The 24,029-nt window shown below is 33.3% G+C and overlaps 1 protein-coding gene across 5 annotated transcripts in view; it reads left to right on the top strand.

Moving 5' to 3' along the window:
• The window catches only part of LOC141458452 (uncharacterized), a 42,893-nt gene that overhangs the window by 17,473 nt on the left and 1,391 nt on the right, over positions 1–24,029 (top strand). For 2 of the 5 annotated variants that reach the window (XM_074136445.1, XM_074136436.1), the window contains 10 exons: positions 9,011–9,232; positions 10,241–10,391; positions 11,149–11,220; positions 11,728–11,844; positions 12,153–12,224; positions 15,165–15,236; positions 16,024–16,277; positions 19,568–19,701; positions 21,869–22,128; positions 22,425–22,550. In XM_074136445.1, the coding sequence (XP_073992546.1) occupies positions 9,011–9,232; positions 10,241–10,391; positions 11,149–11,220; positions 11,728–11,844; positions 12,153–12,224; positions 15,165–15,236; positions 16,024–16,277; positions 19,568–19,701; positions 21,869–22,128; positions 22,425–22,550 (1,480 nt within the window). Of the gene's footprint in view, positions 1–3,407; positions 3,746–8,990; positions 9,233–10,240; positions 10,392–11,148; positions 11,221–11,727; positions 11,845–12,152; positions 12,225–15,164; positions 15,237–16,023; positions 16,278–19,567; positions 19,702–21,868; positions 22,129–22,424; positions 22,551–24,029 lie in introns of those variants that run through there. The other 3 variants (XM_074136463.1, XM_074136456.1, XM_074136452.1) reach the window with 3 other exon arrangements.

Below are 24,029 nucleotides of genomic sequence, written 5' to 3'. Positions count from 1 at the left end.
CAAAATAAAGACAGTATGTGACATGCCCTAAGCAACATCAATATTATAACGAACCTTTAAAAGACTGGAATACGTTTTGAAACACTACCAAATGTAACAACTTATTATGACTAAAAATATTACAGTTCAAAACCCGGCTGGACATGAACCTGTACCTCGAGTTGACGTTTCCAAACGATTACTGCTGCCTCAATGTACGTAGCTTTCTTGAAATTGCCATTAGTGTGCAATACTCGGCGATTGTTTTAAATAGGGGGACTTGTGATTAGGCGCAGGGACGAAATTTGGGCACTTTACCCTACAAACAATAATGTTAATATTCTAATACGAACTTGCATATTTTCCGAACTAAATTTTCATCAAAGAATTTTTATTTTTCTAATTTGCCTTCAATGTGTTCAAGGTAAGGAATAGCAGAACTTAACGAGGGTTCAACCAATGGAAAATTTGTTTTTCCTACAAACTCACCATTTATCTTTACTGTCAAGAACAGTTCGTAGTAAAAAAAAAAAAGAGAGAAAGAAGTAAATCAATGTAGAAAATAAAAAACTAAGAAATGTAAAACTTCATTTTCAGATTATTATTGTTCATAAAATGAATTAAAAAAAAAAAAAATTGAACCTACATTTCTGAATTTGAAGATCTACTTCATTATAGATAATGTATTATTGCTAACAACCAACAATAATTCGAAAAGGATTTGCCAGCTTGTTATAACATAGAATTTACAAGCCTGGATGGAGGGTCATTGTTAAGAAGAATGCCAATCAAGTCTCCCAACGTACTATTAGAGTAGATTAGAGCAGAGGCAAGAACCATTCACTGCATGAAGGATTGTTTGGGTTTATCTATAGATACAAACTGAGCCTAGAGGCCTCTCAGACTGAGCACAATATTTTTACAAAAAAAAAGGTCAAACAAAGCTTATATAACTTTGTTTTCAAGTACCTATAGTTTAATCTACAAAAGCAGATTTGTTTAAAAAAAAAATCAAAATCATTTTCAGTTTTATATTCTGTAAATGTTGAATGAACGTTCAAAAATTACGCTAAAGGCTTACTGTTTTTTTAGTCTCTTGCTCATGCGCAATTTAGTATTTGATTTCTGCTTGAGTATCTGGAGGATCCTAAGGCTAGCCCTCGTACGTATTCAGTGTATCTCATCTTTCATTTGGAACTGAAAACTTTATTAAATGTTCTTTTACCTTTTCAGTCTAAAAATTAATGCAGATTTTATATCTATTAACGAACATAATGTAATTAATCTTGATTGATGCAGCTTCTTATTTATGTGGGAGTTCTCTGGTTTAATCTCCTATCTAAGTAGATAAAAAAAAAAAGGTTGTTAAGGCTTATTCATATTTTTTTCTTTTTCTACAGGGCAGTTGTGTGTGAAATTGTAATTTGGAGTAAATACAAACTATATGAATTTTTGTTTATAAAAATAGTACTTGTTTAAAATACCTACGTCTTTAAATTTGCTATCATATGGAGGCAATCCAAAAAACCTAATGATAACAAAATCGGGGGATACAGTTTGGCATTATAGTTTCGAATCTATCGTCTACATCCAAAATTAAATTAGACCATTGGATAGCCAAAGGATCAAAGAATTCATTACGATAAGCGAGGACTGTGATGCATCGCGTGCGGTGGAGGGGGAAGCGCCGCCATTTTGAGATCATTTTGCTGCGTATCGAGATTTGCAATTAGTATAACTTTTGACTCGGAGAAGCTATGATGTTCGTTTAAGTTTTAATCGTCAGATGTCGTCAAAATCTATCAATTGTATATAAAACATTAGTGTAAAATAGTGACAGTGAATATAATAAGGTGTTAGAATAAAAAAATATCAAAAATATTTAATGTCGGCCTATACTCGTCGAAAAGCCAAAACCAAATACAGAGATTGTATAGTTATGGTTGGAAAGGGCTTCTCAAGAACAATCGAATGGTAATAATAAAACACCATATGACCGAGTCAAGCTGTGCCGGGAACGTAAAAGAATGAATGCGGTCGAGCGGATCAACGACGACGGTGTCAGTACATCTGCAGCTGGGGCGGTTGAAATTATGCAAGTGGATGATGAAATCGCTTCTACATCGACAACGGACTGTGTAGGCATAGATTGTGTTCGATCATCGATTATGAAGACACATTGTTTCATCCTAAATACATAAATAAAAATATTTTATATAAAAAATATAACACGTTATGTAAACGTATTCACGTACAACACACGGCCGTGTACATGACACAGTCACAGTTTTTTTTTTTTTTTCAAAGTGCAATTTGTAACCTTTTCCTTATTTTAAGACAGCCTACTTTAAAATTGACTACTGGTCCATCTAAAAGAGTTTTCAATGAATTAAACAACTTGATAAACTAACACTGTTGAGTGCTCGTGAACACGTTTTCTAGCAAAACAAACGTAATTTCTCGTACGAAGATAAAAGTAATCCTGGAAAATGATACACTGTTTGAATGCCCATTAAACAAGGAAACTTTAATAAAAAGTGCCAGCACCTAGGTCTAACAATGATCACGTAAGGGCCTAATGAGTTTTCTTAAAAATTTCGATTACTTTTATTTTTCCAGCATTCGGAGGAAGATTGAGGCTGTTTGGAGAATAACTTATGCTACGAAATGGTGTCAATTTTTAGAAAATTTATCTGTCTTTCTAACCGTGTCATCAGAATTGAATTCGAACTAAAACTTTCTGAGTAATAACATTTTTATTGGAAAAAAGTAATGGTTTTGGAAAAAAAACTTTAAAGTGACGTCACTCAAGAACAGTGGAAAATATGAAGTTGGCCAATACGTCATTGAACTCCACGACACCTAGTAAATGGTAGTTGGACGTTAAGCCCCGCCTGAAAAAAATAGGCGATTACTTTACTTTAATTTACTTACGTCATTGAACTCCACTTTAGATGTACTACACACAGTAGGCCTATGGACAATACTTACTGGTTCACCCTGTATATGCATGTGGTTGGGTCCGCACAGTTCGATAATACGCTGATTTTATCAGTCACAGCCTGCAGCTTTCTTATTTGACTGTTGTTGACCAGTTTCGGATTTTTTCCCCTCATCAGGTATTCATTAGTTTGGTACAGAGAATTTGACTTCCACTGCTTGCGTCACTCGCTAAACTAAAGGAAAAGTAACATTTTACTTCAAATTACTGCAATTAGGACGTTTTAAACTGTTGTCATGCATCACAACTTCAAGGGTTTTTCTCTAATAATCATTTCAGGGTCGGATAATTACAAAAATATAATTTGTGTTTCACGCTAGCCAAATAACTGTCCAGGAAATAACCATTAGTTTTCAAATGTCTTAGGACCAAGAAACTACTTTAACGATAGTAATTAGTTGGGTAAACTAAATTGATTTGTTAAGGAAAATTATTTGATTTAGCACGTGATTGAATGACCGGGATTGACTTCTGCATTAAAGTAGAGCAATCTTTTTCCATTATCCTAACTAGTCTCTAACGTTTATTGTTCAAAATTATTTAACAAAAATGAGGAAGTGTTTTGTAATTGGTTTGAATGAATAAATTTTGAACAAAGGCCTTGTTGTTAGTGATGGCTAAAGATCACAGTGTTGCAGTACATTACAATATTCTCTCGTGAATATAAACTCTACTAATAATATTATTACAATCTTATTGAAATTACATTCTGCGCGAATTGTTATGTTCAAGGATTTTTACAGTTGAGTGAAAGATACAGAATGAGTAAGTAATAATATTTGTGAATAAATAATGGATCGTGGCATGCATAAATCATCATAGAGTACATTTGCTGCTTGTAGCCCGCCTGTAAGTGTTGTACATCAATAATCTGGGTGTCGGCAACTTCCAACCATTTATGCATTGTTACGATATTTTATCTTAGCTCTGATTCTAATTCATTTGAATAGTATAAAAGTGTTAACAATGTGGCTTCACTTATTTTGCTTATAACAAATTTACATTTCATACGTATGAAAATAACAGTAATATACGCACCATCCATTACCATGAAAATGTCTATAATGTTATGCTACGCCATTAATGAGCAACAGATCACCAAATTGATATCATATCTTCATAAAAATAGATTCAAATTGTCGAATACATTGTATAAGTACCAAGTTATTTTTAGAATTTTTAAAATTAGAAATAAACCAATGTTTACCATTATAATAGTTTATGTATAAATATATTATGCTCCGAGGTTTTGATTTTTTTTATTTATGTCCTCAGGTATGATTTATTTTACGAAGTTATTCAGTTAATTGGACAGTTATGTTGTAATAGTGATGTAGGTGAATATTGAAATCTTTGGCAAAACTAGACTTGGGGTCGTAGTTGGGAGCATCTACTATCTAGCTTGAATATTCCGAGCATTTCAACACCCACAATCCCTGACTGTTTGAGAATCTAGTTGTAAGTCAGTCGTTTGTGTTTCAGTGCTAATTTTAATCGTCAGACTATAGTATTAATTGCCGCAGCATATTGTTCCGTTTGTTTAGTTCCTGAAGTTTCAGTCGCGTATGTGGGTTCCAAGTTAGTCACTTGACAACGTAAGTACTTAGTACAAAGTTCGCAAAGGGGGTTGTTAGTCAGTTTAAGCTGACGGGAGAAAGGAATTCACGCGTAGTAAAGGCGTTTTGTTGTCAATTGCGTGGATTAAATTTTATTCGCCCAAGGCTCCATTAGGTGAGTAGATGAGTAGGAGCCGTCGGAGGGTCAGAGCAAGTTTCAATAATTGTAGTGTCCAATTTTAAATTTTCGCTTTGCTGCTACCAAGGGCTCCGATAACAGCCATCTTGTGCTGGGGCACTCTGTTACTTCAGTAGTATCGTTTAATTAAGTTTAAAGGCAACTAAACCCCCCATAGTATCACAAAAAAACCGGTTGGGTAAATCACCATTTCACGCGGCTATCACATTTTGAGAAGCTTCAAGTAAACATTTATCCAAATCGCAATACGATACTTGTGATGATAGCTGCGTGACATGCCAACTAACCCAAAACTATACTCATGACAGCCGAGTGGCGGCCAACAGACCTTTAATTCCTTAAATAAATATGTATTTAAGTGTTCTTTTAATCTGGAAGGAGTGTTCTTCATCCGGTTTCCTGCGAACTTTTCCTTCACGTTGATTTCCTTTCAATTTTAAGTTCTTTCTGTTTACTTTTAAGTCCCAACGTTACAGGTTTCATAGTTAAGGCAGTGTTCTATTTTTATAAAAACATATTGATACAATTTATTAGAATTCTAATTTTTTCTTAATCTTTTATTGAAATTTACAACTGCAACAACTGATTTGATTTTTTTTTTGCGTTTATTTATGCTACTATCAGCGCGTTAGCGCTATAAGTAACGTGATAACCGAGTAACAATGATAAGTAACGAGTTGAGAAGTTACCCAGTGGTAACACTCCCAAATATTAGATGGTTAGTCCACTCTCTTCACTGGAGAGGAGATGACGCGGCCACTGTCTTTTAAGACGTCTTGTCGGGTTGTCAGGAAGAGTTCTAAAAGAAAGATTTAGAGCAAGAGGATTTATATGAGATTGCAGGCTAAAGTGGAGTTTTCTGTATTGTATTTTAGCAACTTGTGTGACAAAAGGAATGTTAAGGTCAGTGTGTATAGTCAGGTTGGAGACATAAAATGAAGCGTTTACGATAGTTCGAAATATTTTAGATTGTAGCGATTAAATCCTTTGGAGATTGGAGCGTTTGGTAATTTGAATTCAAATGCAATTTTTCACATTTTAAAAGGTCACTAAATATTATGTACACAAAACAAAAATAATAATGATAAAATTAAAATAAAACCAAAATTCTTCCGGGTATATCTAAAAAGTAAGGCACCCTCCAATATTTCCGGTTTTCCAATTTTATGCTCATGAGGACACAGCTCCCTGATTAAAAATTCGGTAATAACCAAGTTAAAAAGGTGACATTGCCTGCCAAACGATTTATTCAAATTCGGTATTTGAATTCGCAATGTTGATTAATACTATTACCGAATGAGGAGGACTGATGTATCCTGAAATAGCATTTTTTAGAGGGGCATGCTACAAATACCTTGGAACCCTTTAACCCTCCAACGGGCGCAATAGGTTTGTAACACCATAGGGCGCAACTAATCTTTGAGATTAATGGCCAAATAGCTGTTAATTTCATCAAAAATGTTTTGGAAACGTATGAAAAAAAATTCAGTTTGTTTTTCTTATTAATGTGAATAGAAAAATCAGTCATCCCTAATTTTGAGGTGCACATTTATGAATGCATTATCCAAGAAATGTTTTACGCATTGATAACCGCCTATGTTCAGAAGAGCGAAAGAATGACCATGAACATCTTCGAAAGTTTCTGTCGACGTTGTCACCAACTATACCAGGCAAACGCCATAAAATATTATGGCTCCCTCGTCTTACACTAGAAGTAGGTTTTTTATCCGATAATTTGATTACTTTATCTGTACATACGCACTCAAAATCATCTGCATCTTGAACTTCTAAAAATTAAAAAAAGCTTGTTTAGTGTCCGAATCCCCTTCTCTTTCTTCTATTCAATATTATTCAACAAAAGACACTCGTTGCAAAAATAGTCAATAAGTAGAAAACTGTCTTATAAATGATGATATGTATTTTGTAACGTTTTTGATAAGAAAACTTGAAAAATTTCAATACCCAAAGAATAAGACCATCGGGAGCAACTTATCTGACAGATTACGTGGACGCTAAGTAACACCACATAACTCAGAGTAAAAAACCGACAGGCTGTTTGGTTGGAAGAAGGTAAAAGAGGAAGCTACTGAGGGCCTTGGCTCATTCAAAGAAATATCTGAGTTGCTATCAATAAGAAAATCTCCTCTTCATCTCACAGATTAAATGCGCCCGATGGAAGGTTAAATGTATTATTCTAAAATTTGTTGTTAAAATAAAAATAAAAATTGGCGCCGTTTTAGAAGTTCTAATTGTTAGGATCTTTATAGACCAAATCTCAAAAACCAAAATCTGAATCGTTCGACAAAGTAGCATTTCTAAGTTAGCCTATTTTGCTTAGAGTTCGATGTCGGATACTCTGGTGGGTTTCTAAAACTTCCCTTGATTTTTCACCTTTTTCTTGTACTTACCACACTTACCAATGACAGACTACGAGTAATTTGTACTTGGCACGTCCAAAGAGATGTGTATTCTTGGCGATTTCCTTTTGTGGCGACATAGAAAGTAACAGCCACCTCAGTAATTAGAGGATTTTCTATAATAGTAAAATATGTTATTTTGCATATAACCTTCTTAATAGAGTGCAAACAAAAACTTTTAAAACTGAACACAGTGTGTTCGTAATTCATCTCCAAGAAGTTTTCTCTTTAGCAGGTTGGCCATCAATCAAAAACTGTACATAATTATATAACTTACAGACCATTACTTGATAAATCACTTCCAGCTTCCCTCCTTCAACAATGGAACAAAACACAAGTTCAACTCTCCATTGTTGACTGATTAGTTTCCTATGAAGATGAAAGATTGTGCGAAATAGATTTTGCTGCATTGTTTCCAATTGTGCGATCCTATTATTTAGCAAACGTATTCATAAAGACGTAATTAAAATACGTATTTTTTAATTTTATTTTCAGGGACCTATAAAATTAAAGATTAAACCCGAAAATTTGGTGAGCACACTCATATGACTTTTTTACCGCAATTTATGTAAAGAAAACAAGGGTTTGGATTTTTTGTTTGTTTTTTTAATTTGAAAATTTCAGTATTGGGTTCGATTAATGGTTCATATGAAACCAGTAAATCACGTTTCCTAGTCGCCAAATGAATCATTAAATAAAGTCAAAGTCCCAAACCGGGAACCGAACCCAATACCACAATGCATTTCAGCTTTGCGCCTATAATCGTTCGGCTATTGTGGGGTCAAGTTCATTTTTTTTTAAAAAAAAAAAAAAAAAGCTGTCTACAGTTAGAATAGCTTTTATAAACACTTCATTAACAAGTTTTCATGCAAAATTATGAACAAAATGGCGGGGTTAAAAAAAACTCACAAAAAGAATCTTGAATGCACTAGAAATTAACTCTTAAAAGAGAAATGAAAAAATGCCTAAAAATCGAATAAATGAATTAATTTATTAAATTTTCGGCAAGAATATTTCTACTGAAACTGGTTCATTCAATTACCAAGAGAAATATATGATTGGCCCTTAGCAGCCGGCGACGACAGCTGATTACGGCTAACAATGTAACACTCCAAGATTCTTCTTCTTCTTGTAAACTGACCTACAACTACAGACCTCCTTTTTTTTCGCCTCAACTATTTTTCTAATTTTTCTGAAGGTCTACGCAACTAGGATAAATTTATTGACGTAATTTATCTCAAAACTTTACAAGACAGCAGTTCTCAAACTGAATGATTATGTGAAGTGTAGCCATTATATTCGAGTAGATTGTACTCTGCAAGATATCTTATTTATCAAATATCTTCCTCACCTATATTTCATATCCGCTTCTAAATTATATGAGCAGGGGACAATACATCCCTGAGTGGACATCCTGTGGACATGACCTGTGTCTACCGTAAAAACACGCTTCCATTTTATTCTGCCATACCATATATACTTTTATACATAAATGATGTAATTTTTATTTGTAAAAATTATTTAATTATCCCAATTTTGGGGGCCGCTACTACCATTAATTTTTTTAAACTTTCTTTTACATCTTTTTTGGAAGCCAGGTAGAGCTGGGATGTCGCCAGTCATAAAAAAGAAGAAGATTTTTTGTAATATTAGACATGTGGTCGTACAAAAAAGCAACTACAAAATAATTAAACAATCTGTATTTAAAGGAAACTGATTATTTAAAAGTCGGTAGGAATTTATCTCCAGCAGATAAGACGCGATTGTTATTAGTGTTACTATTTCGGCTAAGAATATGTTCATTCAAAATTTTTAACCTGCGTAAATGTTGTTTTCAGCTAGCTACAATTTGTTTCAGCAACTATTGTTGACAATGATCTGAACACTTTGAAAATGGCCAAGTGTATAACCATTAGCTGGCTACTTATATTTATTACAATAAAACTAAACCATTGCTGTGTATTTGCTTGCCATAAAAATATAAATATTCCAATAAAAAGTAATAATACTGAACTATTGGACTCTGTAGTCCATCATCTTTCTGAGCTCGGCAAGAGGATTAACTCACTAGAACAAACAGGTAAGTGCCTGACGTAATTCAGCAGTAAATTGTGCCTTCAGCCAATAATTAAGATAAAGGTTGCTTGCTGCCTTAGAATTACAGCCAATAACTGAGGTCGTCCGGTAAATACATTCTTCGAACAATGTTATATTTCCCTGAAGGAGCGATCACATGACCATAACTGATAGATGTATAACGACCACCACTAACCTGTTAAGTGTGTTTGACGTGTAAACTCGTTGTGAAAAATATAAAATTGCCATTAACTATAAAAACTCGAAATTCTAATAAAATACAATAAGGATATTATTAAGTGGGTTGTTTCCTTTATCTTTCCAATAGAATTGCCAAGTATTTTATACGGAGGGTAGTGGAGGGAGTCAGCCAAATGATAAGTGGTTGGTACATGTTTAGTCTCCGCATTAGAGATTGGGAATTACGCACACAAATAGAAGCTCTCAACCCTTGTGCAATGCAGTCTTTACCTTAGTTAGAGGGTCAGACCTCAGTACGAGCATGGTTTCATTTTGCACGGAATTCAAAGCTCTTTTCTTCCTTGTAAAAGCACTTGAGTCCCTAGTTAACTAGAACAATGCATAAATTTTGTACAGTCCCTGAAGAAGGTAGTAAAAATTACCGAAACGTTGGTATAAAGCAAAAAAGTTGTTTTTATTGATGACCGCATCTCGATATTCCCCACAAAATCATCTATCAACAACGGTCGATAAAACCAAAACCATCATTTCTAGAGATGTTAAATTTTCAACCTTTATTTTAATTTTAGTTTATTATTTTTACTATTATTTTATTTGTTTTACTTTTTATTTACTCAGTTTGTATTTACATTATGTATTATTCCTTTGTACAGACTCTGAAGAAGGTAATAAATTTACCGAAACGTCGGTGGGAAAAAAGAAATTTGTCTGTAAATTTTTATTAACTGCACCTCAAAATCCCCTAAGATAATCTAAACGCATTTTTAATATTTGAATATTAAATATGAATCGATTATTTATATATTTTCAGCTTGGAAAATATCAACCAAAGAAGACAGGTGGTCAAAATGTTATTCAGGTAAATGCAGATGTAGCCAACAAACTCAAACAGTTTCTTGCTGGAAATTAAATCTTGTTGAGGTGCCAAGACTGCAAACGGTACCTTTTGATGTGCGAAAAATGTAAGTAATTGTAATTTAAATAATTTCGAATGGTGAATTATAATGAGTAGTAATGAACAGCTTCAAGCACAGATAGACCCTTAACGTATCTTTAGGGCTCTAATTCAAATATATCCTACCTCAATAAGATCAAGGACAGCACAAAGGATTACTGATGAAATATAAGGAAACGAACTTCATAACATCTCTGAATTTTGTAACTCTGTTCTATTATCTAGCCAAAGGACCAATCTTCATTGAATTCTATACAGTATGGATAAACATGCTGTATTATCATAAAAAATCTTGACGGTACCTTAACCTCTTGACTTTGATCGACTATATAACCGTGTTTTTATTTGTGACCATAGACACTAACATCGAAGTGGGCTACCTATCAACGAAGTACTAGAGCATGTTTCCACATCATCTGATTGTTTAAACCTTCTGAAAAGCACTGTTCCGACTCATTGATGCCTATTGGTTATAAATAACTAATGATTGATGCCTATTTTGTCGATCTTCGTATTGTTTAAGCTAGGTTTCTCCGCAAGGTTACATTTTAGTTTAGTATTAAGTTGGTCAAATGTGCAGAGTTTAAAGATTATTAATGAGTTAGAACCTTGATGATGTAGTCTTCTTGATGAAGGAATACGTGTGAGTGAAAGTAAATGATGAGGTAAGGGCATTTATTACCACATAAATTTAGTACATGTATTTTCAATAAAAAATATCTAGTGTATATATATATTTAAAGATTAATAAAATATATTTCCAGATATATGGGACAAAATGCAATCCAATCTCTACACAAAGATACATTTCTCGGATTAACTCTGATGAAGGAATTGTAAGGAATGAATTTGCTTATTAATTTCTTGAATTCAATTAAACCATTTTGAACGCCAAAATCTCATTAACTCAAAACCTAAACCCTTTTTTTGTTGTTTTTTGAAAGTATTGGACTTGCACTAAAGAGGTCTTGTGTTCTTTCTTGCAATATAGTAGTAGATTAATAACGGTAGAAATTAATTGCTACTTTTTCCCCAGCGTTGTAATGAATTTTTACATCTAAATTAGATTTTGGCATTCAAGTTTTGTCACTAAGATCGATAATTACTTTCTGAATCAGGATATCAACCAGGATCTCTAAGTTTACTAAAACATCTTTAAAAAATTATATGTATATACATATATAAAACGTCAGAGACCATGGTATGTTTATATAAAAATACAATTACTTATTTGAAAAATTCAATATGATTCTGTTGGGGTCCATTTGTATTCCAACACCTTCAAGTTACTTAATTTCATTTCTTTTAGCCAGTGGTCTCTCTAGACTAGCCACTTGTTTTAGGATGTTCCATGTATCCAGCTTTTTCTTTACTGTAGATGCTAGAACTAGAAACTGTAGATGTGCAGTTTGCAACGACAAATTCAGAAGAAGTAAACTTACAGACGCTTTTAGTATAAGGTATATCCAGTTCATCATTAAATGAAACTCTTAAATGTCTGAAATTTGGCATAATAGATCTAGTTTTTCATTAAGCACTTGTTACGCGTAAAAACTTCAGGGTGACTTTCGTTTCCGTGGAATTTATTTAAATTACAAGTTACAAGTTGTGAGGGCAAGATCTTCCACGTGTTAATACTCGTTTCATTTTTTTTTTCTTTATCAAGAATTTTCAGAAGCTCGAATTCTGCATTACTTACCGCAAATCTCTTTTGGAAATACGTAAGTTTTTAGTTTACAATAAACCGTAAACTTTTTTTTTTTCGCAGGGAACTTTCTGACAACAAAATAGACTATCTACCTGAAGTAATCTTCGAGAATAGCCACAGTTTGCAACATCTGTTAGTATTTATGTTCATAAATATGTATAGATATTTTAAGAATTAACTTACTTAACACTGCTTTGCCAATCAGGAGACAATTTGACTCCAAAGAAAAAAAGGAATCACTCTGTTTCCCCATATCTCATAGCTATCCCGAAATGCTCTTATATATGCTATCCCTACTCTCACCATTTGATAGTCACGAGCTGAAGAACATGGAATTCTTAGTTTCTTTTTGCAGATTAGTTTACTTGAACCATAAGAGTCATTTTGACTCCAGATTGGCATTAAACGTAAATATATCGGAGTCATTTCGACTTCTGATTGGTAATATAAGTAGATTTTCTTTTATTAACTTGACTCCAGATTACCAATTTGGTCTGCGCATACAGCGATCCTAAGTTGAAGTTAATTCCTTCTGCGCGAAGTATTAAAGCCGATTAGTGCACAGCGCCAAAATTTGTTTTTACGTTCTTAATTCCTATTCTTTCTCATAATTTAATGCAAATTTTATTATTAAAATTGAAATCAATGTAAAAAATATATAAAAATAAATTATGGAGTCAAGATGACTTCACATTGGCAATAACTAAGTTCGAGCATTGGCAATGCAGTGTTAACAATAACTGAATAATCAATTTTCTCGTTCCTTTTAATAAAAAATAATTTTTCTTATTCGATTTACAATATTGTTCGGTACTTATAAACCAATAATCAGACAATAATAAGACAAGGAATGAAGTAGTTAAAGTCGCATTTATCACCTCCAGTTGAAATCAACGATCGGCTTTTCTACCATACCATGCTTAAAACTGTCTTCTTGGATGGCAGATGGCTTAACCACGGACATTCACTAAATGGAAGTTTATTCTTGTAGAGGAGACCGCGGACATTAATGGAATAGTTAAAGCCGGCTAGCCACTTACTAATATCAGGTTTAGCGATCCCAGACGTACAGTTTTTTTCATAAGAGGAAGTTAGGCAGCATCGAATTCATTTTTACGTCGTATATTTCATTTATAGTAAAACGAAGGTTACAAAAGAAATGAACTGAAAGCGGTAGTGCTGAAAGTTTGGAATAGCAAGCTTCACTGGCGTTTCTGCAGAATGCTTAAACCTCTTACCTTTTGCCGGATCTCTTCTGGCTTGAAGTTGGATAGCATGCTCAGGCCATTTTTTCTGAGACCTTTAACGTTCTTTAACAAGATAAGAAATTATTAAGAAAATTATTTGAGATATTTGCAAATATGGTGAAAGTAATGAAGACTGAGGACCATGAATAGGACCAGACATGCTACAAGGCCACCAACAATTAGCATTGGAATTAGTCGAAGTGAAGAGAAGCTAACTGCGAAGTAACTGTAATTTAGTACACAAGAGGTGGATGTCAGACTTCAGAGTTCCACTCACTTACCTCAAATTCTCTCTGTTGCTCCCCTTTAGAGTTAGAACCAATCAAAGAAATTGGGCCAAACTAGGTGAAGGAAAGTATCGGTCTTCATAGTCTCTTTCGTCGACTCAAACTCTGCCATAATTTCGGTTTAGCAAAGCATGCCCTGAACAAAAAATTAAAACGTTAGAGATGTAACTAAAAAGATTAACTGTTTTAAAGATTTCAAGTTAATGGAGCTAAGTAGGTGATCAAAAAGCGAATAAGCTAGCCGTCAATAAAGCAACCCAAAACAACGCTGACATACAACCGTGCTAAAAGTATCATCAAACCTTCTTGCAATGAAGAATTAGAGAGATCCCAGCAGAATCACCCAGAGGAAAAGCTTTGGTGTGCGCTTGTGGGAAATCCTGTTTTATACCCGTTTAATAGAAGGATAATTGGTCAATTTGTCCGCTTCATCTCAGTACATGACGACCTCCAGCGGCTTCTTACAGTGTACGGGTAGAAAATACAGTTACCCATAGGAAAGATGATATGGATGGACAGCATCATACAGTGTATCCAGCTTTAATGGTTGCCTACACAAATGCAGATTCTTTTTTTATTTGAATTGGTGGGCTAATAACATTAATAATGACACTGTGGTATAACTTCATGGCCTGAGAGGAGCCGAATGGCTTAAACGGCTCGGAGTGCCCCCACCAAAAAATAAAAAATAAATAATAATAATATTAACATGCGCGTATAAAAGTAGGTTAGGTTTTCTATGCACCATTTAACTCCACAATACAGATTATTTAAACATCAGTGTATGTTCTAGTCAGGAGAGTTCTGTACCACACTAAATATGTGCATATAACTATCCACTAGTCATTTGGAATTTTATTATTTCAGTTCCCTAATGTTTTATGCCTTATATTTAACTCAATTTTATGTGCTATTTATGTGCTATTACTGGTTATGTAGTTTACCTTTTTCTGCAGTAGACCGCACAAGAAAACAGAAAACATAATTTCACTCAAAAACTTAGTAGATGGAGTACAAAACATTGTTGCCCAACATTCATTAGAAATGAAATCTGGCATGATGTTTTTGTTTCTGAATGCGTTCTTTAGTTGACATTCCAGTCTGATCATATTAAATATTCTGTCCTTTTTTTTCGACAACTTAGGAAATTTTTCAATCTGCACTGATGCACATTTTATAACTTTTATTTATTACCTGTATCTCATATAACTAATCTAATTTCTGTTTCTGTTCAATAAACGCTTCTAAAAATGGAATATGTTTGTACATTTGCCAAGATACCACGAACCCAACATTGCCCACATTGATCACATTGTTGGCCAAAATACTTAGTGCTCATGAAGTAGACTATCCACTCTATCTGTCCCTATCCCTAACTCTTATTTACACAACTTATACTCACCGTCAACGTCATTCTCAACGCATACTAGAACGTCACTTCTGCATTTCCAATATTTATTGAGCTGTAACTAAATACTTCGCAACTGAAAAGTAAAAGTGATATTAAGAAATAACATTTTTTATTTTATTTTTTACAGAAAACTTAACAAAAACAAAATTGAATGTCTGCATAAGAAACTTTTATCATCTACATACTTTTTGGAAACTTTGTGAGTATATAATAAAAAGTTATTTAGCGTTAAATTTACAAATTATACATACATAATGCTCGTAAGAATGCTATATTATTCCATCTATTTCTCATCCAATTGGCTATTAATCAAATTCTTCTTGAGATTTTATTCTGCTGGGAAAAGAAGATCCAGCTTTTCTCTATGAAAAATATGTAAGTAACATTTTGGAAAAAATTATAAAAATAATTTTTGTTGAACAATATTAAACGATGACATTTTTCTTTGATATCTTTAAAAAAGATACTTAAACTTAGATACTAAGGGGTTTACCATACGTATGGGAATCTATGATAGAAACGTTGATCTTAGAAAATTAAAACACAAAATCCAAAAATGGAAAGATTTCTCTTCTAATATTAATCAGAACAACCTGTTAAAAGTAACATAATTCTTTTGTATTTATTTTACTTTTTTGTTAATTATATATTTTATTTAACAAATTGCAATGTGCACCATCTAGAAGAAATGTTGGATCTGTGAGCTCAGGTAGCTCCCTTTGATTTGTTTTTTGGCCCATTCAAGGACAGAATAATAGCTTCCTTGTTTAACTATTCTTTCTTTTCCTTTTGTTGTAATTAAAGACAGCATGTACTTTCATTGCTCAAAATAAGAGAATACGGCTGGTAGATTGCAGGTTATATGAAAATTTCTACACAGAAGAAAGGTGCACATTTATTGAAACATTTTTATTTTAGATATGATAAGAATTTTTTAGAACTTTGTGATTAAACAATTAAAGTAAACTTATTGTTATTGTTTTTAGAGATATTTCGCACAACATGATCGAAGGACTTCCAGAAGATCTGCTCACAATATGTACAAAATTAGTTGCTCTAAATTTGAGTTATAATAAAATTAAATTTATACCGTCATCATTTTTTAAGGATTTAATAAATTTAGAAGAAATTGATCTTTCGTCAAATGAAATTTTAAAATTAAAAAATGAGACTTTCAAAGGATTGTTCCAACTGAAAATCTTGAAATTACAACGGAACCAACTTGAGATTTTAGAATCTGGTAAGACCAGTGTTCAAATTTCATCTTTAAATATGTGTTTAATAAAGCCTTTAACATTTTAGTTGTCTAATCATAAATGTTGTTTTGTTGACTTTATGTCATCAAAAAAGTAGTAGAAATCGTTTCGGAGAGTCCATCTTGTTAAATTCCATCCATTAAAGCTCATTTTCCGCCAACCCAACAGTTTAGACCCTTCTCAGACCAGAAGTCTGATGTCGTCAGAGAAGAAACAGAATGAGGACTAACTCTCTACTTCCTCAAGGTCGTAATTACTAATCCCCATTATGTCAGTGTTGGCCCAGTAAGAAATAGCAATGATAGCTAAAACTAAATCTAAGAGATGCCGATATATCACTTAGAACTATTTGGTAATGGTAGAAACCATTCCGAATGTAGAACATAGTGTGCCCTTCCTCATGTCTGTAAGCTAATTGTACATGGAGTTATTTATAAGTACTTAATCTAGTATACACAAATGAAATATTAAAATATAAATATGTATAATTTTATTATTATTTTAAACAAACTTAACGTCCACCTACACAGTGGTTATAATTAACAACTTATCGGTAAACGCCAAGATGATTTAATAAGGCAGAGACCCAAAAGTAAGAATTATTATTTCTCAGATAATTTCTTCTTAACTGGTTGTACAGACAAAGTTGCACTTTGGCCTCCCTGACAATTCCTCTTCAAGATCTGTCTTGAGCTTTTCGTCTCCAATCGCTCACTCTAATTTTAAACAGGTCATTTTCTGAGTCTTTACTCTAGCATTTTACATCCCCTTTTTCTCTATCCAAGGAATACTTCTCTGGTTATTCTCTGACCATCCTCTCATCTGGTAGTCTTTGTACATGTCCTAGTCAGTTTGTTCTTCTAGATTTAATGAAACGTCTTATATTTTCATGACCTACCAGGTCGTCCAATTCTTCATACATACTGGTCTGAATATATATCTCATTGCTCTCCTCACGAATATTCACAAAAATTGCTAGTCAACTACTTTGAAAGCCCACCTCTCTGCACAGTAGGAAACTATGGTTCTGACCAAGGACTTTTTTTTTTTTTTTTTTTTTTTTTTTTTTTTTTTTTTTTTTTTTTTTTTTTTTTTTTTTTTTTTTTTTTCTTAAATGGCTTTTAGTTCTTGCTAATTAGCCAGAGGGTATTATCGGATAAATAGTTATATTGATATTTGATTTGATTTAATACACTCGAATAGTTCCATGTATACTATGGGGTCTTTTGTCATTAGTATGGAATTTAAGTTTGGTGGGAGGGTGCAGTTTGAGTCTATAATTGCCTTCCATAATTCTTCTCTGTTTTTGGAGAATTGTGGGCATGCCAGAATTAAATGATTGGCGTCAGCATCCGATTCTGAATCGCAGGAACAAGTTCCGTTGATGTTGACGCCTATTCTTGCCAGATGATGTGGGGTGTAATTGTGGTTTAGCCTCAACCGGGTTATTGTGCCATAAAACCTTCTCTCCGCGCCAAAGCCATAGAACCATGGCTTTTTGGGAATGAATGGTTCAATTGCCGCGTAAAATTTTCCTTTTTTCTGAACCTGAATTTTGTATTCCCCTTGCCAGGTTGAATAACATTTCACTTTGTAGTTATTTTTTACATCGCTGGGTAATAATATTTTTAATTTTGGACAGCTAGTTGATGTGACTGCCTCTTTGGCCCCAGCATCAGCAACTTCGTTGCCTTTGAGCCCTGAGTGGGCCTTTATCCATATTAGGTGGGTAGGCTTGGTGAGGGATAAATTGTGAAGAAGTTTCACTGTTTCTAAAATGAAAGAAGGGGCATCCCGACCTGGATGCTTTAGTTTAAACAGGGCGCTCTTACTGACGGACAAAATTACTACAGATTCTAAATTATTTGTTGCCTGTGCAATCTGTAAGCTTTGGTTAATGCCGACGAGTTCTGCAGTGAAAATGGAAGCCAATTCGCCAAGCTGGTACTGGTAGCTCGCATCCTGCTGCACATCATATACGGAGCAACCCACACCGTCCGCGGATTTAGAACCATCCGTATAGAGTACATAAGCACTGGGAAATTTATTCTGAAGCTTTTCCAAAAAGTATGCGTTATTTACCGAGTTGGGTTTAGACTTATCATAGTTATAAAAATTGGTGTGGATGTTCTTGTTAACGTCTAGGGATTGTTTCAATTCCGCTGTATAGAACGGCAAAACCTCCCCCCTCTGGAGGGACAAGGAGTGACCAGATAATTCGGTAAATACTCCCACCAAGATCGGATCCTTTTTTCTTAGCCAATATTTGTGCGTAAACACCGTACATGCAAAGTTACTGATTTTTCTAATTACCGGTTTACTGTTGACACATAATCTATTAGTAATAAATCTCGAGGCGAGTATTTTTCTCCTTATATTCAGGGGAAATTCTCTAGCCTCCACCAGCAAGGCGTTAATGGGAGTCGAGGTGAGAGCCCCAAGGGCGGACCTCAATGCTTTATATTGGATTTTATCCAGACCAAGGACTTGTACAGCTTCATTTTGGTCGGTATTGATAAAAAGAGTCGATTTGAACAACTTTATCTTCATCTTTTTATAAGAGGCGTAATATCCCTTGTTACCAGCCACTATTCTTTTCGTAATCTCATTACTAAACTTGAGTTCGCTGTTTATTTCAGTTCCATGGTATGTGCAACATTATACGGCTCCAAAAGTATAACTATTGGTTTCCAGCTTAGGCGGTCTTCTTGTTTCGGATGTTGATACAATTATGTATTTGGTTTTTGACTCATTTATAAACCGATAACTTATCATCTGATTATTCTTCTCTAACAAACTGTTATCGTCAAGCACTAAGTAATTCCAAATCTTCTTCGTTCCTTCTTTAACTCTTTTTTATAAGTATAACCCGATCTTTCGCCAATTTTTTTCATTCCCTTAGTTTTTCAAGTTTTATGAGTCTTTAAAATCATTTGTCTTTGGAAGTTTATTATTTTAAAAGTAAAAGTGTGGTAGAAGAACTGCTGTCTCCATGGTTGCTATCGCTGAAAGCAGAATAGTGTATTTTCTGCTATCAATGTCATGCGATCTGTCAAGTTATTGAGAAAGTAACAAAAATTTAATCCAAATGAATCTTTTACTAGAAAATTTAAAATTCAAGGCCATTTTAATTAATCTATGTTCACGAGGTAATTAATTATTATGCTACAAATATTAAAAATGTCTCTTAACACTGATAATTACTGGTTTCATGTAACTAATTAGATCTTAAAACAACCATTACAATGGCCACTCCTTTAATAACTGTTTTTAGGCGTATTTTCTGATCTGCTTCTACTTCAAGTGTTTAACCTAAGGCAAAATAGATTGACTGCTATCGAGAGCGGCTTGTTCAAAAATCTTCATCACCTTGTAAGTTTGGATCTCACGGCTAATTGGTTATCCAAGGTAGGCCAATCAAATGATTTATGGCATGTCAATCAAGTTTTTTTTACTAATATGAATAAATTTGATTAGCTCGATATTTCAAAGGTAGTTCTTGAATAAAAATTTGCATTCATTAGTAATTATTATTTCTCAAAGTACTTCAAATCCTCAAACAATTTATACTTACATTTTTCAATTATCTTTTTTTTTTATAACGAGTTAAACATTTCTATATCTCGTATTATTTGTGACTCACTTGACTATGAATTAAGTAAGTACATTCTTCCCTTACTAGCAGTTCTTCTGACTGCGTAAATTAAAACCAAAAGTTATTTTAAAAGAACAAAAAAATAATAACTGCTCGGTTTCAAAAACTTCTTCGTTTAAGAAGGTTTTAAATATTTCTTTTTTCAATGGACTTATTTATACTTCACAAATAATGAAAGGTTCAAAACACAAACAAGAGTACCAAGGAAAGGTTGTGCACGGGAGTTTACTAACGAGGATGGCGACAAACGGTAGACGCTTGAATAGAAAGTAAATCAAAGGATAGTAAAACAATGCATCTTCTACTGCTCTGCGACGAATGTTCCATTCAGAAATACATTTCGCATAAGAAGTAATCTCTTTACTTGTAAAAAGTCGATCAGCTCATAGTTGGTCCTAACAGAAAGGGCTTTTCCAAGTAAATGATAGATTAAAAATTAATTTTACCTTAGGGATGTCCTAATTGCATTATTAGGACTCTTCCCAAAGCCAGAAAGGAGTAGATCCTCAATCTTATCCCTCACTAATTTGTGAACAAGAGTGAGACATTATCAAAATATCTAAAGAGGGTGTTCTAAAGTACTGGAGGTAATTGATTTTAGGGAATGATCTTTAGCTCCTCGTTGCGCTGAGGAACTTCACGAGAAATGACTTGAATTAAAGGAACTTTTCCTAAAAAGCTGAGTTCCAGGATGAGATGAATACTTTATGGTATTATGGAACATACAATTGTATAGTATTTGTAAGATCGAGGTCTCTGAAGGATCTGAGGATATAGTTTCTTAATTGGAGATAAATTTTCTAGTATCTTCCTTTTGAAAATTCACGCAACTTGTTCAACTTCGATAAAAATATGAGGACCAGGAGATTGTAATCAGGCTCCTATCAAAGCGCTAAGTTCTTGCCTAGTCAGCTCACAAATGGTTTGGAAATGTCTTAGTAAACTCAGTGATCTGGAAAATAAAAATTACAGCCTATTCTGGGTGCCAGAACAGGTCAGCGTCTTAGTAAATGAATAAGCGGACTCCTTGGTCAGGCCAGTCGCTGCAAACCCTTTAGTAGAATCACGGACAGCTTTTCAAGGAAAAAGAAGTCAGTAGAGATGTCTCTAAAGCATCTTTCAGGACTAAGGCTGGTAAAGATCTGCCAAGGCAACTATAACAAAAAAAGATTTATTAGTGTTGTAGCGGGCGAATCACATCGGCTCCAATAACGTAACAATAGATCTGGAAAGATCGTAATGCATGATACCCTCTCAAAAAAAATTAGGATGTTCTTGATGGTAGAAGACGTGTTGAGAGGAGGATTGTGAAAGAGTTCGATATAGTTTAATGAATTCACAAAGACAAATGATAGAGACATAATGATGATAACCAGCCTTGAAAGGTAATTGTGAGCTGCGGTCTTCTTCAGTTCTGGTACGAGTAGCATTCGCTAAAACGTGGGATGAATGTTAAGTAATACAATTCATGAAGACTAATTGGAGATAGATCTCAGTTTTCGAAGTTTTTTTCTCTGTTATCTCCTTCATACTTTAGTAGGCTCGACTTTAGTACTGTGGTTCCAGTTTCATCTACAGTTCTTGACATGAACAGGAGCGTCCTGATCGTACAAAGGTGAAAGAGTTAGCGAGGCGTTGCTTTCTCTTAAGTTAGTAAGTTTTTTGCGCAGTTTCTCATGCTTACATTTCAAAGTCATTAAAAGTACCATATACTTTTAAAATTATTAACTCATAGAGTAAGATCCTACAATTAACAACTGTTTTCTAGCGCTTTAAAATGCATTACACAAAATATCCTATCTGATAAAACATCTATTATGCTAATTGAATTGATGCTAAATAATAATAATAAAACATAGATTTAAATATTTAGAATATCCAACGATGACATACATATTAAGTCTAACGATTATTCCGTAGCTTTCAGGTGAGGAATTTTTAGAATTACACTTCTTGACTGAACTGCATTTAGGGCACAATTTCCTAACAGAGCTGCCAGAATCAGCGTTCAGTAGGATGCACTTGCTGCAAAGTCTTTATTTACTGCATAACAAATTGAAAGAACTAAGATCTAAAAGTTTTAATGGACTTATATCCCTTCAAACTTTATTTCTAAACAACAACATTTTGTATAGAATTCATCCACAATCTTTTCAACCTTTAAAGAACTTGAAATATTTGTAAGTAATTTATTATTTACAGTTTTTTAAATTATTTCAAAACAAAGTTACAAAAAAGTGTCTTTGTTAATCTTTGTTATTGTTAGAAATATTTATCTTAATCATCTTTAATGTGGAATATTCCACCGGCAGAAAAGCACTGCGTGGACTAAACCATAAGAAAACAAAGCTTCAAAGAGTTTTCTAAGAGAAATAAAGATGTTTACATAACATTTTCCACTATGGAAAGAGTTGATTCTCACTAAATTAACTTCAAGTAACGATTAATATCTGTTAATTGTTATTTAACTTTCCAGACAGTTGGATAGCAATAAACTAATGAACATTCCATTGCATTCATTAGACTATATGGATAAATTGAAATCTATAAAACTAATAAAAAATCCATGGCATTGCGATTGTTCTGTTCACTACCTTTCTAGGTGAGTTACTTTATTTTTCTCTTTACTTTTTTCCTTATAGCTTTCATTCTTCGGGTCTTTAATAAAATAGCTGAGCTTTCTAATAATCAAATGTATTTGAGTTAAATTAATCTCGTGAATAAATTTCTGTGAATTTAACTTAAAATTCGTACAATCAGAATTTCCAATAGTTCATTAAATAAATGCGTCCATTTTGATAAAATTAATAAATAAAAAATATATATATTTATCTCCTTTTATTAATCGAATTTAATCCAGTGATTGAATACAGAATCAATACAAAATTGGTTCTTGCTAAGCCATCTCTTACCATTGTAAAGCTTTAACCTCTAATAATAATAAGAGAGAAATAGGAGTCAGAATGAGAGAGAGCAATGTTGTAGCTGAATAATCCGAACTGCTTAAATCCATTCTATTAATACAAACCTTCTTAATGGAGGTGTGATACAATGATAAATGATCAAAGTTGTCTTCTATTTTACAACAACTAAATCGGCGCAGACCTTGTCTATGCAATTAATTACCTTCCGGACATTTATAAATTTATTTGAATGTTTACTTTATTTATATTTAAGTGACAGTTCACTCTAAGCAATAAAAACCTGTCCAAAAAATGATGGATGGATAATGCTAAACGGGTACGTATGTAAAATTATAATGATATCTTTGTAAAAATAATTTTGTTTTTGTTTTTTACATTTCAGAGCACATATTTAGCAAATATTTTTTTCTGTTGTCTTAGGACAGTATTTATAACACTGTAAAACTCCAGACAACTTGGAGTTTTTCTTTGAATGTTATCGGTTCAATAAATGTATTGTTCCATTACACTAATTTAATATTGCTTTAAAAAATGTTCTCAAAAAACCTACTCACCTACCTTGAGTCTTGAGTACGTGTCACAATAGTTTAGAGTTTGTAACGTAGTTGCACCATCTATTGAGGTAAAAAGACACGTCAAGTTCTCTAATTGACCACTAGGTAGAGCTAGGAAAAATTATTTGCAAAACTATTCTGAATTCTACTGTGAGAATAAGCTGTTTTCTCTTCGTGAAATATTGAATTTATTCATGTTTTTTTTTGCGCAGTGTGAATTCGTATAGGTATTTAACTATTTAACAGTTTTCTACAATATTATTCTATGGACTTTCATCTTTGAACGTCAATATTCTTCAGTCAGAACAACTGGTTTGTCTTCAAATCGTGATCTTATTAAGCATGATTCTTTTTGATAACAACTTTAAATGGTTTTTTGCTGGTTACAGCTATTCTTTGTTTTAAACTATATTTTATACTTCGAACAAAAACCAGATTTCAATAAGTCCATCTTTCTTCTGACTTATTAACTGCCCAAACCTACTGCTACCTGAAAGTAAGGTCTGTAGTCGCGATTAAACACAACTCAACATTTTTAAAAGCTTTTTTCTTCTCTCTATTCCTTGTGTTTCCCCCTGCGGGCGAGTTGTAGTCTATTAAAGG

This window comes from Rhodnius prolixus, unplaced genomic scaffold (genome assembly GCF_049639745.1).
Source record: "Rhodnius prolixus isolate KJV_2025 unplaced genomic scaffold, Rpr scaffold_1, whole genome shotgun sequence".
Classification (NCBI taxonomy): domain Eukaryota; kingdom Metazoa; phylum Arthropoda; class Insecta; order Hemiptera; family Reduviidae; genus Rhodnius; species Rhodnius prolixus.
This window is presented reverse-complemented; position numbering and strand designations above follow the sequence as displayed.